This window comes from Anopheles arabiensis, chromosome 3 (genome assembly GCF_016920715.1).
Source record: "Anopheles arabiensis isolate DONGOLA chromosome 3, AaraD3, whole genome shotgun sequence".
NCBI lineage: Eukaryota > Metazoa > Arthropoda > Insecta > Diptera > Culicidae > Anopheles > Anopheles arabiensis.
In genome coordinates, this window is record NC_053518.1 from 16,722,904 (window position 1) to 16,747,604 (window position 24,701).

Here is a 24,701-nt window from a genome sequence, read left to right on the forward strand (position 1 = left end):
CCCAACACTCAGTGGGGACGAAAATGTATGCCAAAACGAGATAGAAAAGCAAGAGAATTTTCATTTAAGGCCCACCATCGGCTCCATCACTTCAAAAAGGTCCCTTCACCAAATCTGTACACATGTCATACGCAGAAAGCGGAACAACCCCATAGCCCAGCAGCGGTCAGCTCCAGGAACTCCGCTACAGCGCACGATTGGTTTTTATCTACGCAATCATGTATCCTAGCGTATGGGCCATACTACAGGGAGACCTTTTCCCCTCTCCCGCGGCTTCCAAATAGAAAAACCACAAAAAAGCTCCACAATTAGAGAAAGAGAGAGGGTAAAAAACACTGACCCCGCACCAAAAAAGGGATAGATTATTAAAAGGTACGACGATGGCGCTTCTCGAGTGGAAAAACACTCTCCGTGTATCTTGATTGCGCGGATGGGATGGAGCCTACGGAAATCGAATAGATTCAACCCGGGGACAGACACACACACATGATGGGACATCAAGGATCAAACGGGAAAAGCAAGGAAGGAAAAGAAAGAAGCAAAAGGCGAACATGCAATTTAATGGAAAAAATGTCACCTATCACCATTCCCTTTCCTACTAATCCTCATGTTGCCGTAATTGGATTACAAACATTTTCCGCCCAGTGGTGTGTATGTGTGGCTTTATTCTCACTTTTTCGTCCTTTTACGGCAAGGCTTCCATGAACGCTACCACCACTTGTGTTTTGTTGGCTTTAATGTGCCTTTTTTTAAGGATTTTCCCAAACATTCGGTACGTATTTTGGCACGGCATTGGCTTAAATCTAACCCCACATCCACCCAAATTACTCCGTGCCTAAAACCAAAAGCCAAACAGCCAACGGATGGGAGGGCAAAAACAGGGGCGCAGGATGCATAACCATCGCCCGTAAGCACCCCCCCTCCCCCCCTCCCCACCGCATAATGGTGTCGGGCTTAAGGTCAATGTTATTAGAAAATTCAGTCCCGAGTTTGCCGGACACGGTGTAAGGATTTGGTCACATTTGTTCATTTGTGCTTTTCATCTCCACAAACAAACACTCACACCACACATACACAGTGAGAAAGCTAGTTGGAAAAATTGGACCCAACCCGCGCTTTCTTATAGGAACACGGACCGAACGGATTAGATGTAGATTTTAACACTGCTGCTGCTGCTGCAGCATCATGCTGGCAGGCAGAAGCTTTTCCGACGCGATAAAAATGCGGTGAATGAAGGAAACACACAAAAAAAGCATGGTACTAGTTGATAAAACCGTGAAAAACACAGCCACACAAATGACACAGGGATAATCATCGGGACCATCACGGGAGAAGGGGAAAGGAACGTTTCAGCTGGAATTGCTCGAAAACGTAATTTCAGACCCGTAGCACCCATGATGGGCCGTAGCGGAATGAAATTTTACGGTCCACTGCACTTTCACATTATCTCTCATCTGTTGCTTGCCTTTCGCACAGTACTTCTCGCGGTTGCTGTGTCGCAACGGAGCGCGGAGTAGTGGAAACGTGGCCAGTGGAAACGGGGTAATGGGTTTGTACCTTATAGTTTTTTTCTCGAATAAGTTTGAATAAGAGGAACGCATCAGGCAACAGCTTTCGGTCAGCCTTATTTGCAGGCAGGATTAAGGGTAGAGAGGAGATTACTTCTGCAAGTAGTAGTAGTAGTAGTAACTCAGTAACTGAAATGAGCGTGACATGAAAGCAGAAGCGTTTGGTGTGAAGTGGTATTTTGAAGAAGCGTGTTTATTACTGTGACTCTTCTTGCTGGGAGAAGTTTATGTGGCGTACACAATATAAGCGTACTAATAAAACGGAGGGTAGTATTTTTTTAAATGCACTTTTTGATAGCAAAAAGCATTGCAACTAACAGTGATGATAACCATTTCGTAAAAGGCTTTATTAGTTAATATTATGAGACGAAATAGCATTTTTTCGGAATGTAAGAAAACTAACTCAATCTTTCATTCCCTGTGTTGTTAAAACAGTGGACTAGCAGAGTGTATGTGACACAGGGGGAGACGCATGTGTCGTTTCTCTCTTATCGATCCTTGTAGCCACCGTTTGAGCTACTGTTTTCCAATGGACCAATTTTGAATTTGGCGAACAGGAGAGCATCCAACTGTAGAGGTAGCTCTTATCAATAAACAAACATATCTACTTTCCTTCTGGCTCGAGTTCAATGGAAGAGAGGATATATCTTCTCTACTGGGGTGAGACTGATCGAGAGGAATGAAGAAGCTTTCGTCTGTGATCTCTTACGCTGCGCTAGTTGTGTTCTTAAAATTAGCAGCAAACCTCGAACTGTAGATAGTTGAGGTAACGATCAAACTGATGGTGGTATCACCAGCGGCCCCATATACTTTTGAACTCATCCAAGATTTCATCTGTTCAGGGAAAAGGTGAGCACTTACAACAACATTGAGGCTGAGGTGCGTACAAGGATTCTAGCTGCCAATCGGTGACTCTATAGCCAGAAAAAGCAGCGAAACTGAGACTGTATCGTGCCTTAACAGTACCGCATCTGATGAAATTCTCTCAGCCGCATTCGAGAGCAAGATACTCCGAATGGTCTTAGGCCCCGTATGTGTGGAAGACAAAGGAGGAGCCTACAGGAGTCGAAGAATTTAGACATTCTAGTTGGAATTCTAAATGAGCCTAATCCAAAAAGACTGCCGTTTAGTCCATATACCGTCACATACAGTTCCCATAAGAGAGAGTCAAGAAATTGTCCCAAAATTATCAGAACCTTTAATAACCTCCGTAAAAATATTAGACAAAGCCAGTTTAACATGACTTAGTTCAGATTGGCACGTTAAGTCTTTGAATAACTTACCTTAGTAATATTCTCTTCTAGGTCTTAGCAAAGTTAGAATAAAACTTGCTGATGCTTCGGAATCGTTTTGATATTACAACCAAAGATCAATCTTTTATCCTGAATAATCAGCGGTCACAATCGACCAGATGAAGAAGTTGTTCGAATTTTTGAATTCAATTCAATGATTCAATTTTTGAATTTTGAACACCATATCGATGACGTTGTAGCCAGAGGAAACCAACTACTTGGCGTGGTTATCCGGACTACTGATGAATTCCGCAACCCCATGTGCATCAAAGCTGTCTACAATAGTATCGTTCGTTCAGTTCTGGAATCGCACAAATCGTAGTCTGGAGCCCAACTAGTGCTTCATCAATTGCTCGACTTGAGGCGATTCCACGTAAGCGCGATATGCCCTACGCCTACTTCCCTGAAAGGATCGCAATAATTTTCCTCCGTATGCTGCGCGGTGCCGTCTTCCAACCCTTGAACCTCTTTCCGTTAGAAGACGCAATGCACAGTGCTCTTTCATCGCTGGTTTGCTAAATGGCTCTATCTACCCATCGCCTTTGTTGCATCGAGTCGATATCTTTGCATCATCCCGAACACTTAGATCTAGAGAGACACTATGGGTCGCTCAACCTCGTTCCAGCGCTGGTCGGTCTGACCCTATGTTCCGCATGTCGGCTGTATTCCACACTGTTTCGGATTGCTTCGACTTCAGCATCTCAACTCAGTGCTTCAAGGAACGTCTCCGGCTTCTACCGAGGTCACAGTGAATTGCGATACAAATCTTGATTTTGCAATGTAATTTTGTGTGTGCACTGTTACCCATCTTAATTAGGCCTGTTGAAGATTAACCAATAAATAATAATAATAATAATAATACTATAATTTCGCAAAGATTAAATTCATAGTGTGCACATTTAGTTGAAAGCTTCAAAAGTCAGGAAAATTCAGGAACCGAATATCCCTCCCTTCTAATGAGAACCTAGAATAAACGGGTAAACACAACGTAAAATAGCGAAAATAGTAACAATAAAATTCAATGTTAAAATAATTCTTATTTCTTTCAATATTTTGTAATTACAAAAGATGGTGATACTTTGTAATGAACAAAAATAATCGCTTTTTTCTATGTTTTTAATACGCTTTTATTACTGATCAATGTGTGTATTACCAAAGGATTACAAATGCCGTCACTACACCGCTGCTTTAGAATAGTAGTGTGTGGTGTGTCTCTGTGTGTGTGAGTAGTATTCGTAAAATGTTTAGCTACGATATTTTTTTCCTCCATTGTATCCTCTATCTTAATCTCTCTCTCTTCCTCTCGAAAAGCTCTCCGGTTGATTAGCTGCAAATGTTAATTTACGCTCCTCTTCGGTGATGTTTATTTCTTTCTCCCGCTCTCTCGCTCTCTAATCAATGTTTCATGATAATGGAGCCATTTTTTGTTTTCGTTTTCTACTTCTGTTCTGTTACTATGTTAGTTATCGTTCTCCTTATCTTATGGTTCACCTGTTTGATATTTTCATGTTTCGTGTTGTTTAGGTTTCTGCTACGCAACTATTTTCATTTTTGTTTATCAGTTTTGCATTTGCATTTTTCACATGGTTAATTTATCAGAAGCTCTTTGTTAGTTTGGGGTTTTCTCGCCACATTGGGTTTATCATAAACTTTACGCAAAAAGCGAGCAAATACATTTCGGTATAGGAATCTAGCACATCTGTTTCTCTACTGTTCGTTGCTTAACTGTACATGTTGCAGTAGTGGGGGGTGATTTGGATACAACATTTATCCTCACGTTTTTTGTTTTTTTCCAATTAAAGTTTTACTTCGTTCATGTTATTGATCTAATGAGATGTTTTATTTTTCTCTCTGTAATGTAATGTGCATCGAATTTAGCATGTGTTGCCGTAAAGATCCAATCTCACATTCGTTCTGTTTGCTTCGTTTTATCAGAAGTTTAATGTTTTTGTTTTGTCATTGTTTGCGTTTGTGTGTTCGCTTCGTGTTAGAATGGAATACATTTAGGATACTTTTGTTTTATCTCATCCTTTCTTCTAACTGGCTTCAAACAAACACATCGCAATTTCGTGGCGAGGTTCGTTTGTCTTTCCATTAACTAGTTCGCGTTTGTTGATAAAATAACTTAACCAATACATCACTTTACACTTTGTACAAAATTAATGGCCATTTCCTTCACTACCACACACACACACCCACACCGATTCTTTCGTCCTGTACACTGTTGTGATTATGATAATATTTTTGCAGTGTTTTTCGTTTGCATTCGTTCGCTTTCGCAATGTCAATGTGGGTGTGTGTATTTGATGAATTTTTTTCACTATTTTATCGATTTCTGCTTTCCTTGCGTTACAACGCTTGTGCGTGTATTAGTGATTGAGTTTCATTGAGTATTAACGAGCCATTTATGTTCGATTCGGGTTTTGTTTTAAATCAACACTCATTTAGATTCAATATTCATCCTACGCTCGGTTTCGATTCCAGTTCGTTCATGCTTAAAATGAATTAATCGTGCAAATGATGTGCTCGAAATACATTAAAAAAAAAACAGTTTGTTTGTATATATTTACAAAGTGTTGTTTCTCCGCGTTTATGTTTTGCTCATATTTACAGATGCAGCAGTAAAACGGCAGTTTGATTTTAATCTGCTGCCTTCCCCTTTTATTACGTTTGCGAACGAATTTAGTGTAATAAATTAAAAATAACCCCAGGTGATGCATAAATAACGGGTTTTTTTTGTTGTGTTAAAACTCACACAATCAATGTGTCACGTAATGCGTCACAACTAAAGATAAATATGATTTACCTCGATTTACCTCCAGCCTCGAAAACAAGCCAAACAAATACAAAAGACAATGCACAACTCGATCAAGCTGCAATAATGAACCACAAATAATTGATCACCAATATCGCTTACACATCAACACCATTCTGCAATCCAACACACACAGAGAAAGAGAGAGAGAAAATGGTAGAGATCATCACACACAAAGGTCAGGCCAGAGCATAATTCGTTTAATGCGAACGTGTTATGCTGACCCGTGCAAACGGTTGTGCAGCCACCGAGCATCACCGTTCCATAATTGGACAGACGCGTTTCCGTGTTTTCAGTACCAATCAACCTTTCGGTACCAAATTGATACTCACTCGCGTGTACGGACAGGTTGGAAAGAAGGTAAAATAGGAACGCTATCCACTATGGCCTGCTATAGTGGCTGTTGTTTCCTGCCCGGGGACGATTATTTCGAACGCTGTTCTGCGCTTATGCTTGATTTCTGGCACTATAAATACAACTTTTACCCTTTTTTATCGTACCGCACCTCGAGGCATTCATTCATTGATAATAATAGTTGTTGTGCTGCCGCTTGCACAGTGCAGCATATTAATCGATTTCAAATCGATTTCACACGTCCCTCTTTCCTCTTTCCATAATACGCACCCGGGGGAGTGTGCAGGAGTTTTATTTTAAAATCTCGTACGTCCGGCATTACCTTCCTCAATTAACGGGGTCTCACTGTTTTTTTTTTATTATTACGGTCATTATTTTGCAGCATTTCTTTCCATGCTTCCTTCCCATCATTCGCTATCGAGCACTTGCCAATTAATAAATCGCAAACGGCCGGAAAACCCACTTCTTACTTCCCACTTCCCTCTCTTTCGCACATTCATTTGCAACTCGTTATGCTGAGCGCGTGGTTATCACCATAGAGGGTGCTGAATTTTTCATCGAGCATCCTTTAATGATTGGTCGGTCAGTTGGTAACCAAAAACAAAAAAAAAAGGAACTGGCTGACCCGGTTTTAATCGTGTGTCATCGTTATTGATCGCTGCATTGGAAAATCGCTTAAAAAAGAAAGATATTTTGCTTTTTCCAATTGCATTTTTAAAAGCAAAGGAAAGCAAATAAATCCAAACATGCACAAATTGAAACATGATACATATTGATTTCCTTTCCATGCCGGATTACTAATTCGGGGGAAAAAATGAATCTTTTGAACCAAAACAAAAAGCAAAAAGTTCTGAAAAGGGATTAATTAAAGCCTAGCTTGTTGTAAACAAAAAGCCTCCAACTGTATGATGTAAAATAAATAAAATGCCACGCTAGCTGGATAGCTCCTCCAACGGATAGGTTGCCTCCAGGCACAGAATAGTATGCAAATGGGAGTATGTGTGCTGGCGTTATCTTGTATCAAACCCGAGTGCAAACACTGGTTTGCATTAGCATACCCAATGTTAATCGACCGCGATCCGTCCGCGGTGTATTATTGTTGTTTTCTTTTCTTCCTTTGTGTTTGTGCATTAATTGGGCGCAGCGTGGCAACGTGCCCCGTAGCGCCTGCACGTGCCTGCCCGCAAAGGTAACGTAAATTTGCCGCTTTCACTGCCCGGCCGGTACGTTCAAAGATTGAGCTGATTTGGGGTTTCTTTGGTGCGCTACGAGAGGGAGAGAGAAAGAAGGCTTACTCGAATGGGCTTAGAGCCGTGCCCGAGAAATTAGCTTTCGGGTTGTGAACCTCACGGCCAGGGAAGGGGGATTTGGTAAACGAGCAAAATGCAAATCCTGCGCTAGAGCTCATCTCTCACAGTGCCGATACGTGGCTGTGGCTACCAATTCGGTACATTTCTATTAGCATTTCCTGCCCTCCCCAGTAAGGGTACGGTGCTAAGGTCGCGAAAAAATCGTGTCCAGTGATGAAAACCGAGCGATAAAGATGGCGTTCGGTCCGGTTCGGAGTTCATGCCTGTGGGAGCGACATGCCCATGCGGTTTAGTGCTTAACCTTTTTACCTTTCTTCTCTTTCTGCTGCTGCGGTTGGGACATTTTGGTTCGACATTTTCGACAAGCATTTGATATTTGTGTAGCGATTATGAGCGAGTTGTACAATTTGTGTCACCGCATAGGAACGTATGGATTCAGGTCAGTGGTGCTAAAATCAGAAGGACACATACATACGCATAAAACAAAAACCAAAATGCTTCTCTTAAATGCTAACCTCATTTGTCTGTGACTGACTTTTTATAAATTAAAAAAAAAATAGCTTCTTAAACTACATTCTCTAATATTCTAATTTCTACACGCCACAAGCTATATGCAAGAAAGGAATCGCGTCTCCTCGCCACCATCATCGTCTGCTATCTCTTACCCGTGCCCCGTGGGCGTACGACAGAAGCCGAGGGGGGGTGGGTGTGTGTTGTGATGTGTGTTCATCTTATCGATCCGTGTAACCCAATTCCAAAACCCCGTACCGCTCCCTAGTGGTAGTCCATCCGCGGCGCATCCAGGCCGGTGTGCAGGGTCAGCGTTACGCCACGATTGACGCTGACGGCCGGATAGAACACGCCGTACAGATCGCGGAACGCCACCGAGCCCTGCGGCATCTCGTTCACGATGAAGTGTAGCGTGTGCCGTTCGAGGTCAAGCAGCACGCCGACCGTACTGCCCGTCGAGATGCCACCCTCGACACGCCGCTCGTGTACGCTGTTGTGCTGGAACCAGGACCGCTGCCGATCGATGTACATCGCAAAGCCCTTGTCGTCTTTGCCTGGAGGTGAGGCGAGGTGCAACGAATCAGACAAACAACAAACAGAAGATACATTAGTTATGGCGCGTTTGAGGTAACACGCTGACGCAGAGCATCATCATCATCATCATCGCAACAAACGTGCGAAGAGTACCTACCGAGCATCTTATCGCGGGCCACATCTAGCCGCGCCACGCCAAAGGCCGGATCCGTGTCGGCGGTGTACTTGTCGATGGTAAACTCCCAGTAGTGGACGCCGCGCGAAAACCCGACCGACCCGAGCGCCACCCGATGCTCCCAGCCGTCCGCCGAGACGGTTTGGTTTTCGCTCGAGAAGTTCAGCCCGGAACAGGGGCCACCGCTCAGGACCGAATCGAATGTGAACCAGGCAACTGGAAAGAAAGGTACGAGGTTAGAAAGTGTGCTCTTTTCTTTGGCTTTCGAGAGTGCAAAGATACATCGTCAACGGTGGTGCGATTGATGTGATGGCACTTGGAAGATGAAACGGAACTTCATTTTCTGTAGTCAGTGCTGCAAAATGTTACAAAACAAAACAAAAATCTGACTGAAACAAATTCCATGTGAGCGTCACGTACTCAATTGTGATAATCAGAGGTGATGCTCAAACAGATCGTGATCATCACCGACTGAAATGTCATGACCAAGTGAGTGACTAAGAGTTGGGTGCTAAACAAAATGTCACCAAACATGTGATTGGTCCACCAACCGTTTGAGAACAGTCACATCTGATCATCTTAGTTGTGTACCTGAGCTGACTTGAACTTCTTTTGTGTCATGAGCAGTGTTGTTAATTGTCGACATTTTTTTATGATATTCGCAGTAAGCGGGTGTCAAAATCATTTTTTTATCATGATATTCATGGTTACCATGACACGACTTTCCAAAAGCGACAATCATTTGTGCATTAACAATCAATGCTTTTGCGATGACATGATTGCAAAAAATGTAGAATGAATGTCATTTGACATTTTTCAGTGAAAATCCAGAACTGCTTAATCGTGCATTTACCGATACTAAGCCATTAGACCACTTGATATTTTCACTCAGTGAACCAGGAAATGGTGTTCTCTTACAGGAGTATAGAAATTCACGCGAAAACACGAAAAAAGGACCCATTTTCGATGAAGATCTAGTTCACTTGAGGTACGGCAAAATCAAAAAGTCAAATGATTGTAGCAGAAAAAATATCATCGTGTCAAATGAAATTTTTTTCCGTGATTGTCGAATGAATGCGTGGATCTAGACTGCGATGCTTCAAAACGTATCATTTTGTAAAATTTTATGTCGACGACTATCACCGTTCACAACACTGGTCATGAGTGTTGGTGACTGTAACAGTGGCATTTGGCAGCACTGTCCACAGCCAGAACAAGTCATGACTATGCTTGCGACGGTATTAAGCTCAGTTTGTCAGTTAGAATATCGGGTTTGACTCAAGCACTTAGATGTCGTGTTTGGCATGTCATGACGCACTTTAATTGAGTATCAGCATTGAACATCAAGCTATCACGAATATGTTCACTGTTTTCGATGGTGATTATCACGTGATTCTCATGAGTCATTACATTTTGAAGCACTGTCTGAAGCCCATTATCATGTTTAATGTATTTAATGCATCTTGTTTTTTCTTTAGCTAACTACATACAAAACACTCATCCACACAACTGGATTAAATAGTTCGAATTTCAACACGAAATTCTCGCCACCAGTTGCATGAGACCACCACCAAACGCAGGATGCTATCAGGTGCGAATTTATTCCACCGTCGAAATTCCCCCAGTGCGTAACGAAGCTTGACGAAGCGTTACAACATTCCCGCTTCTTTTAATGCTACACCAAATTCTTCTCCATCACACACTGACCCTTTTCGTCGAATGTTATTTACAACAACTCTTCCCGGCCCGCCGGCTGGCAAGCACCGTGAAAAGCGGCATTTAAACTACACGCACAACCTCAAAGGCCGGGATGCAAACAGAGAGAGAAAGAGAGAGAAAGAGAGAGAGAGAGAGCGAGATATAGAAAAAAGCGCTACATTTACCGCAAATACCTCACCCAAAATGGAGTTACATTCACAAGCATAGGGTTGAATTGGCGAAATGGGGATACGGATGGGTGACCGCCGCACCCACAAGCACCGAAGGAGTCAAGGATTACACTGGGTACGTGCGCGGTACGGCGAAGGGGGTTTTGGCCGTGCGGGAAGCAATTTTCCAGTTCGTTTTAAGCATCACTGCATTCGATAAATACATAACCGAAATGGTGGTGAGGAGCATGAGGAGATGGTGATGGGATTTTTCCACTCCTACTCATCGCACACAACAGATTTAATGGTACAAACTGTTAGATCCGACGCAGAGAAGCAACCTTCAAATAAACGATAAACCATCCCCGCCGGTCTGTTTAGTTCTGGTAAATCTGAAATACACTTTAATTTGTCTGAGTTTGTGCGAATTTTTGGGTGTGTTTGCGTTCTGCATCAAGTGAACCTCGATCAAGTGATGAAATACGCTCGTCACGAGACGCTGGCTTCCAATTTTCACCGACCAGATTTCTTCACATTTTCCATCCATTTGATCGTTCGACGCCTGCAACAAATAAACGATGAAAATGGCTGGTAACTTTGTATCGTCCCGCATAACGATGTGTGTACGGTTTTGTGTGGAGTGTTCTACAGACCACCCTCAACCCCTCTCACCATATCCCCTACCTTTGCACATCCAGCGCGTTCGAGTGTCTGTTATCGTCACTGCCAACCGACATCGATTGGTGCAGCGGTATGGTCGATGGTCTTGTACCGTCCGTGCCCACCCATCCGCTCGGCCGAGACAGATGACCCGCCGTGTGGCTGGCGGTTCTAGTACGGTTGTCCTGCTCCTCCCCTTCCACCTCTCCTCCCTCGCGCACCTCCTGCACGGACATGCAGTGGGCCGACACGGACGTCACCGACTGGTGGTGGCTGGTACGGTTCGTCAGCTCCATGTTCATCATGACCCGTGCATCCGTGATGACCTGCCAGCACTTGGTCATGCTGTTGGCCAGCACGGTCACATTCCTCCCGAGCACGGCGTTCTTACGCGTGATGGCACTGCAAATCTCCTGCAGCAGCACGTACAGCTCCGCCACCAGCAGCACCTCCAGCCCGCCCTGCGCTATCTTGAACGCTATCGCCTGAATGCAGTCACATTCGACTCCCGGCTGCCTGCCCATCATGGCCGCCAGCGTGCAGCGCTTGTTGAGGTTCTCCTGTAGCTGCTCCAGCTTTTCCAGCGAGCTGTTCAGCCGTTTCTTGTGCCCGACGGACGTTTGCGAACCATCGTTGTCGCCATTGTCGGACTCCTCCTCCTCCTCCTCTTCCTCCTCGTCCGATGGTTCGGCCTTAATTTCCTCCGTTTCCTTCTCGTCCTGCTCGCTGCCCAGCTCTTCCTTGATGGACAGTGGCTCGAACTCTTCCACCTCGTCGCTTATTCGGACACTCTTTCTCGGTTCGGGCAGCGCGTCCGACACGAGCCGGGCGGCTGCTTCTCCTTCGCAAGCTTCCAGCCGGACCCGCAGTTCGGCCAGCTCTTCCTGACATGCCCGTCCATCATCATCGGCAGCTCCCGGGACCGACGACACGGTGTCCAGCTTTACTTGCAGCCTTTTAATCAGTTCGTTCTTTTCCGCCAGCTGAGATAACAGCGAGCTCATCTCGGCACCATCGACGCTGGTCGCTTCCGCCATCGCAGCAACACTCTTCCTATCCACCGCTTCCTGTAGCGTCTTCAATTTCTGATCCCGCTCCAGCAGCTCCTTTTCGAGGCTTGTTATTCTTTGAAGAAGGTTCGCATTTTCCGCACTTGCCTCAGCTGCCGGACTGGCGCTCACAACAGCCTTCGAGGCATCATCATCCTTCAGTCTGGAAATGGTTTGCTCCAGTTCGGAAATTTTGTTGACCTTCTCTGCACAGCACTCGCCACCGGTTGGCGGCGCAGCCGGAACACTTGACGCAGCCAATTGCACCTTCTTTTCCAGCTCAACGATGCGAGCCTTGTTTTCGGACAGCTCTTTTTGAAGCTTTTCATTTTCCTTTTGCAACGCGCTTAGCTTCTCATTTGCGGCAAACAGTTCCAGCTGTCCGGCAGGTGCGTCGGAAACGCTGGCTAGCTGCTCCAGCTGCAGCTTCACACGTTCCAGCTCCTGCCCGTCTGCGGTGGAAGACGCTCGCAGTGCTTCATACTGGTCCGTTGCTTCCTTTAGCTGCCGTTGACAGTCTGTCAATTCTCGCCGCAGATCTGCCATCTGTTGCTGTTGATCGGCGTTGACTTGCGGTGAAGATTTGGAGGATTCAGCCGCTGCCGCTGACTCCTGTAGCTGGCGTTTACAGTCCGTCAATTCTTGGCGTAGATCCATTAACTGTTTCTGTACGTCTGTATTGTCTTGCGGGATCGATTGCGGTTGACTGGCAGTCTGAGCTTGCAGCGAAGCGATTTCTCGTTTCAGATCCTCAATGTTCTTAAGGTTTTCGGGACAATTCAGACAGGCAGCGGGCTTTTCGAAGGATATCGTCTCAACTAACTCAATACCGCCATCATCATCTTGAGCGACATTCAGTGTCTCTGTGGTTTGCGAACCGTCATGATCTTCCGTCGACTCATCGAAAAGACGATCTTGGGAGGAGCGATCGAACGTATGCACCTGACGTTTCAATTGATTCAGTTCAACTGATTGTTGTTCGTACATGTTCTTAACCAAGTGGATAGCAAAAACAATATCTTTAACACACCAGAACATTTAAAAAAACCCTCCAAAACTGCCACTTACCACCAACATTTCAATCTGCTCCTCGCACATCTCCCGACGGTGCAGTTCCTCCTTCAGGTCCTGCTTCAACTCCACGGCTCGCAATCGGTACTGCTGGGCCCGGTGCAACTCTTCCGCCAGCTCCCGCCTCTGGAGCGTCAAACTGTCGTACTCCGCCTTAAACAGTGCCAGCTCACCCTCCAGCCGGTCGTAATCCTTCGCCTTGAACTTGAGAAAGTTGTTCTCAGCCTCCACAGTGACCTGATTGTCGCCGACCGACGATGCGGCCGCCGTTTGCAGCTGGTTGCGCAATATCTGCATCTCATCTTCCAGATTCTCATTATAGTCCCGCAGATCAATAATCATCTGACTGATTTCGGCTAGCTCCGCCTCGTCGAACTGGTTCGTCTGGCGCTGCTGCTCCTGACAAGCACCGATGCGCTCAATTTCCACCCGCAGCAGTCGATTTTCTTCGTCCAACGCGTTCAATTTTCCATCCAGCTGCTCAGTTTTTTGGGTAAGGTCCGCCTTTGTCTGCTCCAGCGCTTCGATGGAGCTGTTCCGCTTTTTTACCTCATCCCTTAGGCTCAGGATGTAGTCGGCAAGATTGTCGGCATCCAGCCGAACTAAGATTTCTTTCGTAAGTTCCGCACCGGAAAAGGACTAATGCGGAAGTAATTATACAGATGTTTTGCGCCACAAACCCGTTACAACAAAAAGGCTTACGTGAAGTGGCGCCTTAGCGGCTTGCGTCAGGGCCCTGTTTGCGACGTCCCCGATGAACTGGGACTGCTTCAGCACATCGAGCGACCAGGCCCGGGTGTCGTAGCACGAGCTGTACGACTTCAGCACTGCATCGCTGCGCTTCCGGCTCGGCAGTTTCGGGTCTTCGTTCAGGAACGCAACGCTTAGAAACTGCTTCTGCGTTGTGTAGGCCATTTTTGCAGAAGCATATGTGTGTGTATGTATGTTGCTTAATTTATTACCCGGACAGCACGGAACCTAAGATGCTATTTGCAACCAAAACCCTACACTATGGTGCGCTCGTACAACTTTTTCGGTCTCGGACGATCAGAGCCTGCTAGGTGGAAAGATGGGCAACATTTGATGAAAAGCCAAAAACATCGGTTGCTAAGCTACACACACACTTTGCTGTTGCCCGCCGGTGGCATAAAATTGCTTTTTAAATAGGCTCATATTTTCATCTCATTTGACAAACCCGAAAGTGCTCCACAACCGAAGAGAGCATGGCGCAAAAGTGACACTAATGAGAAGACGGCATCATTATGTCCTTGGCAAGAAAACACTTCACTTGGGTAGGTGTGTAGTGTGAGTGAGTGTTGCTTTGCATTTGGTGCCATACAAATCTGCCGAGTCCTTGTACTGGAAGAAACAAAAACGTAATTTCGTCTTCACCATAAAACAGCAGTAGTAGCGGCAGAGCAAGCAACCAAAGGGGCTTTAGCTACCGAGCTACCGAGAAAACAAGTGCTTAATCTGTGTGTTTGCAAAATACGACCACCGCCCGGATGGGTACACATTATTGTCAAGCATCGTGCCACACAGCACAACAGTGCTAGCAGTAGTGGCAGCAGCAGCAGCAGCACCAGAGAAAAGCCACTCTCATCTATCTCCGAGTAATACTGCGTCCCTTGACGGCTTGAGTTTTTCCTACCTTTTTTTTTGCCAACCCCCTGTGTTACTGTGTTTTCCCGACGAACTTCACTTGTGCTTCACTTTATTTCAATCAACCACCGTCACGATGTGTGCTGTTTGTGTGAGAGAGAGTGTGTCCACAGTGCTTGAAAAACAACCGACCGACGGAGCGGCCGGCGACTTACCTTCTGCCGTCTGTAATCCAATAAGCTCGGAGTATTCACCCTCGCCAGTGTTGTTGAAGGCTTTAACACGTGCGTTGTACATCGAGTTGAAGTGCAGCCCGTCGACGGTGCAGATCGTTTCCTTGCCGCAGTAGACCTCCTGCCAAGAGCGCATATCAAAGCGGAGAACAAAAAAACAAAGGAAAATGCTTTAATGAAGGAGTTATGTGCATATAATTTTATGTAATGTTTTTAGGAAAACTTTTTTGTGTGCAAAACTTTTATGTTTTGTTTTGATTTAAATTTATTTCCTAACATATTCAGATTTTTAAAAGACTGCCGCCCAGCTCCACACCCAAACAACTCGAAACACAAACACAACAATTGCGCAACAACTCTGTCTGGTCGTGGTTGGCCATGGAATGAATATTTATGCATCTGTCGATCCTGTGTCTGGTTTGCCGCATCAATAGTACTACCACCAGTCCACCGGGTCCAGAATGATGCAGTCCCCAGTCAAGTTGAGTAAAGGGAGACGCGTTTTGAATTTTTAATTCCACGTTTCAGTGTGGCTTTAAGCAATCCTTTGCCATTCTCTACCACACCAGGAACATCCACCAGTCGATGCATTTTTTTATCATTAGCTAGCGCTTGAGGGTGTCACAAGGTGGTTGAGCATCTTCGCCCTTAACAATCCTTCCATCACGAGAGGATGGAATAGGGACTACAAGAGAAACTCGAAATAACACTTCCCTAGGTGGAATGGATGATACCGCTCACGAAGGTGACTCATGTTAATTTTATACCATTTGTATCGAAAAACACAGTATGAATGGGAAAATCCCGCAGCAACGAAGATCCTGGCTTGGGGGAGATTTTAATGATTTGAAGCAAGAGTATGATGGAGGGCGAGGAAGTACAAACAATACTCACACACTGTGGGATGGTGGAAGGATACGTAAAGGTAGCGAAAGAATAGGAAAAGGGATATTGTAAGAGAAGTTTGTAAAAGAGGAGTCTGTACAAACATGCAGTAAAAGGCTTTTGTTATTGTATTGTTATGTGATGAGGGACGAAAAATAACATCAGTTAGCAAGAATTGCTAGCGAACAAGGTAATGTTGCAACAATTGAGCTCTATAAAGTATTTTGGGGGACAAAAAGTTTCTGAGTAGTGTAGGGATACGATTTATCTCTTCACCTTATACCGTTTGCCATCTTAACTAGAATCTTCAAATCATGATTTTAAATCATTGATTTGTATTAAGAGGGGTTTTCAGGGGTGCTGATAATTTTAGGACACTTTCTTGACTCTTTCTTTGGGACAATAAATATGACATAGGAAATTTAAATTGAAATTTCCAATAAGTCTGTCCACAAAGGGCGCTTATTATCACACAATGTTCACTTCCCATATGAAAGAGTGAAGAAAATGTCCCAAAATTATTAGAACCTCTGGAAAAGCTTGTAGTTGTGCTTGTAATGGTTGAGAAAAAAGCCAACTTTATAAGTTATAGTGAAAACATTTTTATATATAGAAACATATGTCAGCTGAATATTTCAATATATTGGCTCAAAAGGAAATAAACTTAGATATAAAATATATTTTAATTGATTTTATACACATATTTTTTGTTTAATTTCTAATTGATGCAATGAACTTTTTGCTTCATGTTTTAGACTATCTTTCGCTGTAAAAAAGACAATAAGTTTATTTGAAAATGCAACAAAATAATATCCATTCAATTCAATTTTTCCGCTCAATTTATGTCTAATTTAAACAATAATCATCTAAACTCCCTCTTAAGGATCGTTCCCTGCTGCATCACCACATACATGCATCGGGTTCTAACGATTTCGACCCACTTTATCAAACGGGTGTGTTGTGCACCATATCAAGCCTCCACACCTTTTGCGCTATCTACTTTCCGTGGCTCAACTCTATGAACAATTTTGATAAAATGTGTAGCTGTGATAAACACACACAAAAAAAAACTAGCATCCCCAAAATTCCTGCATATCCATCCTTCATTCACCGCCGGCCTTCATTGCAATAACCGCATCGAACGCGTTATCATACGCCCTTTCTCCCTCTTTCCTTCCCTGTGTGTGTCTGAAAGATGCAAAGTGTTAGGCAACGTCACACGGACATGATACGGTCGGTGCACATGGCCTGGAGCAGCTATGTCGGGAAAATGGTTCAGAGCATGGAGATGGTACGAGTCGACTGTCATTGCAGCAAAATATTACACCAGCTACCACTACCACCACCAATGCTGCTGGCTAGTTCTGCTAGCAGCCGGTTGGTTCACAGGACCTAAAGGTTGCTTTAGACCTCGCGTGAAAGTGAACGTGAATGTTTTTTTTGTTGCTATATTTCATTGAATATTTATCAGAATATGGCTTATCGTACACCAAAAGAAAGGATATCCAGTTTCCCCATTTATTTAGTCTGAGGAACATATTGAAATAATGAATTAGATACTTTTCCATGTGATTCCTCACTGACTATTATTCTTTCACCCTGAACAAAGCGGAGAATCACAAGGAAATGCATTTAATATATTAATTTAATATACTTTATACTCTAGATAATTGGAGAATTGAATATCCTTTCTTTTGGTGTACGATAAGCCATATTCTGATGAGAATTTATTGAAATTTAGCAGAAAAACCTACAATTTCCCGATCAACTTCACTGAGGCTCTAACACGGGCTTAAGCCGGCAAGAAGTGCGGCAACCCGGAATGGCATTCCATAAGATATGAAAATCGTTTGGTCGCTGTGGTCTCGGCATGAGTGCGGGAAAGTGCAAAACGAGAAGGAATGTTGGCATAGATAAGGAAAGACAAAAAATGCACACACACACTCACACTCTCTCTCGAAAAAATGATTTCAGAACGCGATAGAAGTAGGCGGCTGTATCTCACTGTCTCCACATCCTCGTGTCGTCCTTTCTCTCTCTCAATGTGTGTGTGTGTCTGTGGGTTTATGCTATTTCGCAAGTGGGTTTGTATGTGCAATATTTCTTTATTTTCCTGCTGAATGAAGGTTTTTCATGCTGCTTGCTGATACTACTTTGGCCTAGCCCGGTCTAATATTCGGAGGTGCTGGATGATGTGCCAGACCGGAACCGGGAACAAAAACGGTGGAACAATCTCTGGCGGTTGCACGTGGTGTGTCACGCGAGGCTTACGCCCTTGGCCTGGAGAATCACATCCCTCAGCCATCCCCTCCCAGGCTGGAAGGAATGTCATATTGCTACCGCAGACAAAATAAAGTCACTCGTTCCCCGGGCACCACCAGCGCTGCGCTATTGTTGTTCTACGAAAAACGAAAGATTTTATGCACGGCTACCATCATGATGATCATCGTGTGACGTTGATTGTATGTCGGGTTTGAGGTGAGAATCAACTTAAATTGGGATCGCTGTGGTCTGTGAAACGAGTCGCGCGCGTTGATGGTACGAGCGGATTTGTGTGGTAGAGCAATTGGAATTGGTAGAGCAAAGTTTTATTGCTATGTTGCAGCAAGTTGAACCGTGTTGGGTTTTTTTGTTGTTTTCCATAGGAAAAACAACATTATGCATATGTACGAGTTATATGTGTAATTGGGCCAGCAGTCATTTGGCATCTTTGTTTTAGTTTGAGGATGCAACATGAAATTTTTGAATAAATGACAAAAGCAGATCATTTTAGTTTTATGAAATCTTTAAACGAAACAAGCAGAAACCTTAAGTAATTCTTCAAAAGTACTAAACAAACCCCGTTCAATATGATGATCTTCTCGAGGTTCTTAGATTTCTTTTAGGAAAAAAATACTTAGCAAAGCAAACATTTTCTCGTGACTTAAAATATTGGAGTAAAAAATATATAGTTTTTATTTTATTTTTCAGCATAAAAAGTTTATCAATTGTGGTGAGCCAAGCAATATATTACAGAGTTTTCCAGGAGTTCTCATAGCTGTGGGACACTTTATTGACTCTTTCTTGAATTGTAATTTGAATGAATAATTTAATGTAATTGAATGAATTTAATGTAATTGGAATTGGACTCTATAGCACCCTTATTGATCAAATCTGATAGGAATTTCCAAGTAGCCTGTCTAAAAAGGGGGCAAAGTGTCCAATTTCCATCATATGAAGTTCACTTCCCATAAGAAAGAATCAAGGAAGTGCCCCACGACTATGAGAACCCCTGGAAAACCCTGTAATGCAGGACAAAATGTCTATTATTAGAAATCTGCTATGAATGGAACGAATGCAGAATTTCTTACATTAACTCTATACGGTGCTATTCTATCTAAAACCTTTGCGACATGAGGTCGCTAAATGTCCATATAATTATACAACACGTAATGCAATCATTATATGATTCTTTTCGAAATATAATACAACAAACAAGCAACGACACAGTGTTTTCTGTAGTTATTCTGCAACGGCTATTTATCGGAACGATTTTTTCCATTTTTGTTTATTATTTGATTGTCTGTGTAAAGACATTCACAGCATGGTTAACAATATTGCTAAAAATTGTACAGTTTTTAAACATTCAATACTTCGCACCGTGCAAAGCAGAACGTAAATTCTATTTATGTCCAGATGGTTTCAATGCGTAAGAAAAAGAATGTAAGGATTAAATCTTCATGTTTCATTGAATTATTTTAATAGAAATATGGACAAGAGCAATGTTAAAAGCAAGAATAATATTAAAACTATATAATTAAACAACCAATGAACATAAGATACCAAAAAGACACAACACTCCTATTCTCTGTACCGACACCAATATAATCGTCTAGAGATTCTAGAGGAGCGTAAAATGCATTCAAATCCTATCTTGCTAATGTTCCGACAACCTATCCTAATCTAATAGGAATGCTTGCAATTGGCTTCAAACACCAGCTTCGTAGACGCATTTTGGTTTAAAAACGTTGTGGAAGTATCGTTTAATGAGTTAATTTAATAAGAAAAAACTTCCTTGTTCTACGGTTCAATCGTATCTCTACAAAATCTTAAAATTATATTAATATGAACATAACCATTCAAAAAAAGAAATGACTTAAAAAATGCATGCCTCACAATTGACACGATATCTAATGGATTTAAAGGTGCATTAAGCACGAATTCCCTTCGTCAATATCACCAACTAAATCACAAAAACAAAGATAAACACGTCTTTAAAGCCAATGATATGCAAAAACCAGATAATTACGACAGCCCGATAAGTGAATATTCGGCCACAATTTATGCTCTACACATCGTGCGACACAACACACACACACACGACCGGACCGCATTTACACCGTCCGGAAAGAAAAGTCTCCACAATAAAGTCATGTTGCCGCCTGCAAGGGTGACAATTGACCGGTTGTGAAGCAGTTTTTCTTCTTTCCTGCAGAGACCGAAAAAAGAAAATTCCCCATCACACCCGCACAGAACAGAAGCGGAAGTGGTAAGGCTACTTTACGAAACGACTGCCTTCAAAAAAGGTTTTCCCTTTTAATAAAGCAGAAACGGACTTGAATTCCATTATGTTGAAATACGTAGCGTACCGAAAAAAAAATATAATGGTTAGGAAAAGCTGGGAGTGCTGCTAATTTGCCGTGCTACCCCCGATTTGGGAATTGTCCACCCATCAAAACCACAAACACCCTACACGGTAGACGCATTCATTCTGGTGCTATTGCTACTAGTACGACTACTACTACTACTGGTACTAATACTACGTGTGCGTGTAGTTTTACCCCTCGTATCAGTAGAAAAAAACACACACCTTATCACTACCACTACGAGCATAACGTTACATTTTTCCTTCCCCAAAAGTACACGCGAACTAAACTCAATCCCTACACACCGTCATCATCATCATCTTCATCATGTCCCCACCATGAATGCCTTTGTCGCTGGAATGCATTAGTTTTCCGTCGTCCCAAAACTCCCGGAAACCATTTTCCCCTCGAGGGAGCATTCCAAGTTTACCGAAGGGGTTGGCCGGCCGGAAGAGAGGGGGTTAGGTTTGAGGTGTTGCCTCGTCCCGAAACCGGCCACCACAATGTACAGGGTAGGTAGCAATTTATGTGCATTTTTGCCTCTAATGATCCGTACAAAGTCGACGTCGGGGACGGGGACTGGGTCCCGTTGTTGATGGAGCAGGCAAAAGGTCAATCCGCTCCTTGAGCTGCTCCACCCCGACAGTTCTGACTGACTTCGGACACCGAGCAGTGCCGCTCGGCGGTGTAGCGGCTTATAGATGGTGCTGATAATGGTGCTACACCGATGTGGTAGTAGTACTACTACTACACCCCGCGTTGACGAAGGTACGGCCTTTTACGGAGTGAGCAGGCAAGCAGGCAAGGTGTCAGCGTTAGGGTCCGCTGCTTGCTCAACTCAACCGAACTCACGTACTACTGCTCACCCCGCGGTGACACTTTGATGTGCTGTGTAGGGTCTTTGGGTGTGGAAAAAAGTAAGTTCAGCAGGTTCTAGAATTTCGACGCATGCGAAAGATTCCGTCGTTTCCTACGAACCGAGCATGTGGACGGTGGTTTCCGGTGGGATTTCAAAGTTTACGACACGCACTATAATGGAATTCATTCCGTTCTTGGCATATTTCAGTGCCTGGAGATGGTGGTGATTTTTATGGACCAAGGCACAGCAGCAGCAGAGATAGAGAGTTTGTAGTGCATTAATATGTCAGAAAACCTAGATGTGAGAGAATACGCTAAACAAGTTAACGACCCATGAGCAGATAAAAGAGCAGTTCTATTTTGTACAATAACTGCCTACATATGACATAGGAGCTACAAAAATGACCATTACAACTATAAACACGCTTAAAATGCCTTAGTGGAAAGATCACGGCCACAATAGAATAAAAGAAATGCATAAGAAATGACAGTCAGTTCATATGTCATTAATTCCACTGAGCTTTAAGTTTAATGCGTCATCAGAAAGATATCAAACAATATAGCTAGATCGTAAAATTCTTGAAGTCTTGGAATGAAAATTATGGCAACTACTATCCATAGGTTCTTAAGTAACGGCAACGTTTGACGTTAGTACTAAGCGAACCTAAAGATAACAGCTAACCGATTAGCGCCATCTAGCGGAAATGACTAACCACTTAGTTTACATTAAATGTCAAGTTGGGACAATCAACCGCACTTTAAATAATAAATTTAGGATTCTTTGGTAACCAAATTGGTTACCAAGTTGGACTATAACTGTTTTCTACAATGTTCCAATTTCTGTATCTAGTTCGTCGAACTCCTGTCAAAACTGTGTGGAGTTTAAGTTTAAGAATATTTTTCTTAAATAAATGTGGTACATGTATATATAAAAATAAAATTAGTTAAATAATTAAGTTTGATGTCACCTCTATTTACTCACGAAGGATAAAGTAATACATTTACACAAAAGAGTAAGTGTATCAATTTCATGAAAAACATTGCTTTCTTAAAAAAAAAAAGAAAACTGAGGTAAAAATAACCATTCTGATAGAGAGACGCTGATTCTTCCTGCATAGTGTAAGTGCATTAGTGTGTTAAAATACGTTACATGCCTTCTGACGATCTTCAAATAGAGGCTTATATCAACATAAATCAGTACAAGGCACCTTATTCTGCAACACTAGTTCACATCAAAGACATCCGGCATTCAGCCGGTTGCTGGCATTCCGGCAGCAAAGCTTCTCGATTACATTCAAACATCAAGCAGAACACGTTCGCAAACCGAAACATTGTCCTTTGTAAATAAATCCCCATTGCCATCTCGAGCCATCGTGCCCTGGAACCTTGCTGGGATGGTGCTTGCTTCTACCATTACCACTTGTAAGCGATAAATCCATGCGTCGTCGTAACGGTTTAAAACCACCAGAATTACAAAGCCGACTGCCAATCGTAAATGCCTTACCACCGTCGGAGGATCGTCGTTTTGTCGTTGGAATGACTTTTCTTACTCTTTGCCGGCAAGCTCTTTGCCTCATCATCGTACACCGTGCACCGGAAAGCGACAGAACCCGGCCCCCCGAAGCTGCTGGCACACCGAGATTAGAAGAAGCATCTGTTTCTGATGTGGTTTTTCCTCTTTGTTCCCGCTTTGTCCGGCGGGCAAGTGCAATACGTTCAGCCACACTGTACTGCATTGCCCTGGCGACCCCAAAACTCCAATTGAAAGATGTGCAACCCGGCAACACTTACCCGGAACTCGCCACCATTGCCGTCGTCCAGCTCCAGCACGTATCCTTGCACGAACGAGTGGCTTGGCGCCTGCCATGCAACAGTTACCGAGTTGTTCTCCGCCGAACAGTCCTCCGGGATGATGACGGGTGCTAGGGGCACTGTAGAAGCAACAACAACAACAGAAAGAACATTAGCAAACGAGCGATGCTGGGTAGGGAGGTGAGAGGGCAAAGATGAATTATTTAAATTATTAAGCATATCGAAAGTATCCCGTCTCGCTCAGCACTCTCGCTATGGGGAGTCGACGCATGAGAGAGCAAGCGAGAGTAGCGTGCCGGGGCAGAAGCTTAATGGAAAAACCGTGCGAATCGAGGCGGAATGGAATGGCAAAAAGTAAATGGAGCAATTAAAATTTAACGTAATCATAAATACTTGAAAACTATGCTTGCCGAAGAGGAAAATCCTGTCGGCATGGTTGTTGCCTTTCCGCTTCCCTTTTTTTGTTGCTCCACGCCAACAATGCCAACATTGCGCGATGCATTGCATAGCAGATCAAATAAAGCTCGGGTCAGACGGAATGAAACGCAAAAAAACTGATGGAATTTTTGAACGAATTGCGTTACATTGAAGCAAATTTGGCGTTACATTATCGAAAATTAAGCTTCAACCGTTGCTGAAATAAAGGTACATCGGTTCTTTTTGCCAGAACATCAGTTTTTAAGGGAAATCCTGTCAACTATCAATTTATTAAAAGTTCGTTTAACTTCTCGAAAAAGTTGTTTTCTTACTATCTTATACTCTTGTACTATTTACTCAAGCAAAAATATGATTTGGAATAATCATATATAGGCGTTAAACGGTATACCCGTTTTGCCCAAATGATCTTCAGCGTTGCTATGCGCATTGCATACTTTTAGGCGCTTATAACGATGGTGGTAATAAAAATTGAAAAATAAACCAAAATTACGAAGAACAAAATATTATTTTCAATAGCTTTTAACACATCAGCAGTATCAATAAACGAACCAAGCTACTAAAATCTAATTGGCAGCTGTGGTTTGACACCAACACCATGCCACCAATAACCCACCACCGCACAATGTAGCAAAATGTAAAAACTCTCAACAACTGTATCTACCGTATACCGTGTGCACTGCCGCAAGGTTCGTGCATGTGTGGTGATTGAATGCAGTGTTTTCTGCTGCTGACGGCTACGAGTGCTCCTGCATATGCGATATGGTTCAATAATGACCGGCCGATAAATCACCCACCAACCCGAGCACGACCCGAGAGTCTGACAGCTCTAACAGATGAAGTGCAAAAAAATGAGTTTGTCCGCACTGAATATTTTGCACAAAATGAAGCACACACTTGCACAGAAGAGTGCAAAATAGCAACAACAACAGTACACACAAAAAACAGCAGCATTGCTTTACACATAAAACACACCCCGTACGAACCAGAGGGTTTTGGACCAGACCGACGACGAGAACGCTTTTATGCATGACTGTACTACAGT

General features: G+C 43.4%; 2 protein-coding genes across 3 annotated transcripts in view; both read right to left on the bottom strand.

Annotated features, from left to right (window-relative positions):
• Nucleotides 1-3,962: 3,962 nt before the first annotated feature.
• Nucleotides 3,963-24,701, bottom strand: part of LOC120900414 (E3 ubiquitin-protein ligase TRIM9) — a 110,908-nt gene continuing 90,169 nt past the window's right edge. For both annotated transcript variants that reach the window (XM_040307384.1, XM_040307383.1), the window contains 4 exons: nt 23,201-23,340; nt 15,024-15,162; nt 8,541-8,774; nt 3,963-8,403 (listed from right to left, as the gene is read on the bottom strand). In XM_040307384.1, coding sequence (XP_040163318.1) covers nt 8,114-8,403; nt 8,541-8,774; nt 15,024-15,162; nt 23,201-23,340 — 803 coding nt within the window. In that variant the 3' untranslated portion in view covers nt 3,963-8,113. The remainder of the gene's footprint in view (nt 8,404-8,540; nt 8,775-15,023; nt 15,163-23,200; nt 23,341-24,701) is intronic.
• On the bottom strand, nt 10,776-14,290 carry LOC120900413 (ERC protein 2-like). Its single transcript, XM_040307381.1, has 4 exons — nt 13,909-14,290; nt 13,204-13,845; nt 11,111-13,125; nt 10,776-10,988 (listed from the first exon to the last, which is right to left on the bottom strand). The coding sequence occupies exons 1-4, from the start codon at nt 14,119-14,121 to the stop codon at nt 10,940-10,942; spliced, it is 2,919 nt and encodes a 972-aa protein (XP_040163315.1). The 5' UTR covers nt 14,122-14,290; the 3' UTR covers nt 10,776-10,939.

What these genes read in the sequence shown, in the direction of transcription:
- LOC120900413 (XM_040307381.1), bottom strand. Translation starts at nt 14,121, where the DNA reads ATGGCCTACACAACGCAGAAGCAGTTTCTAAGCGTTGCGTTCCTGAAC. An exon ending in CCGCTAAGGCGCCACTTCAC is followed by an intron (nt 13,846 to 13,908) that starts GTAAGCCTTTTT and finishes CTTCCGCATTAG; the next exon opens with TCCTTTTCCGGTGCGGAACT. An exon ending in AGCAGATTGAAATGTTGGTG is followed by an intron (nt 13,126 to 13,203) that starts GTAAGTGGCAGT and finishes CACTTGGTTAAG; the next exon opens with AACATGTACGAACAACAATC.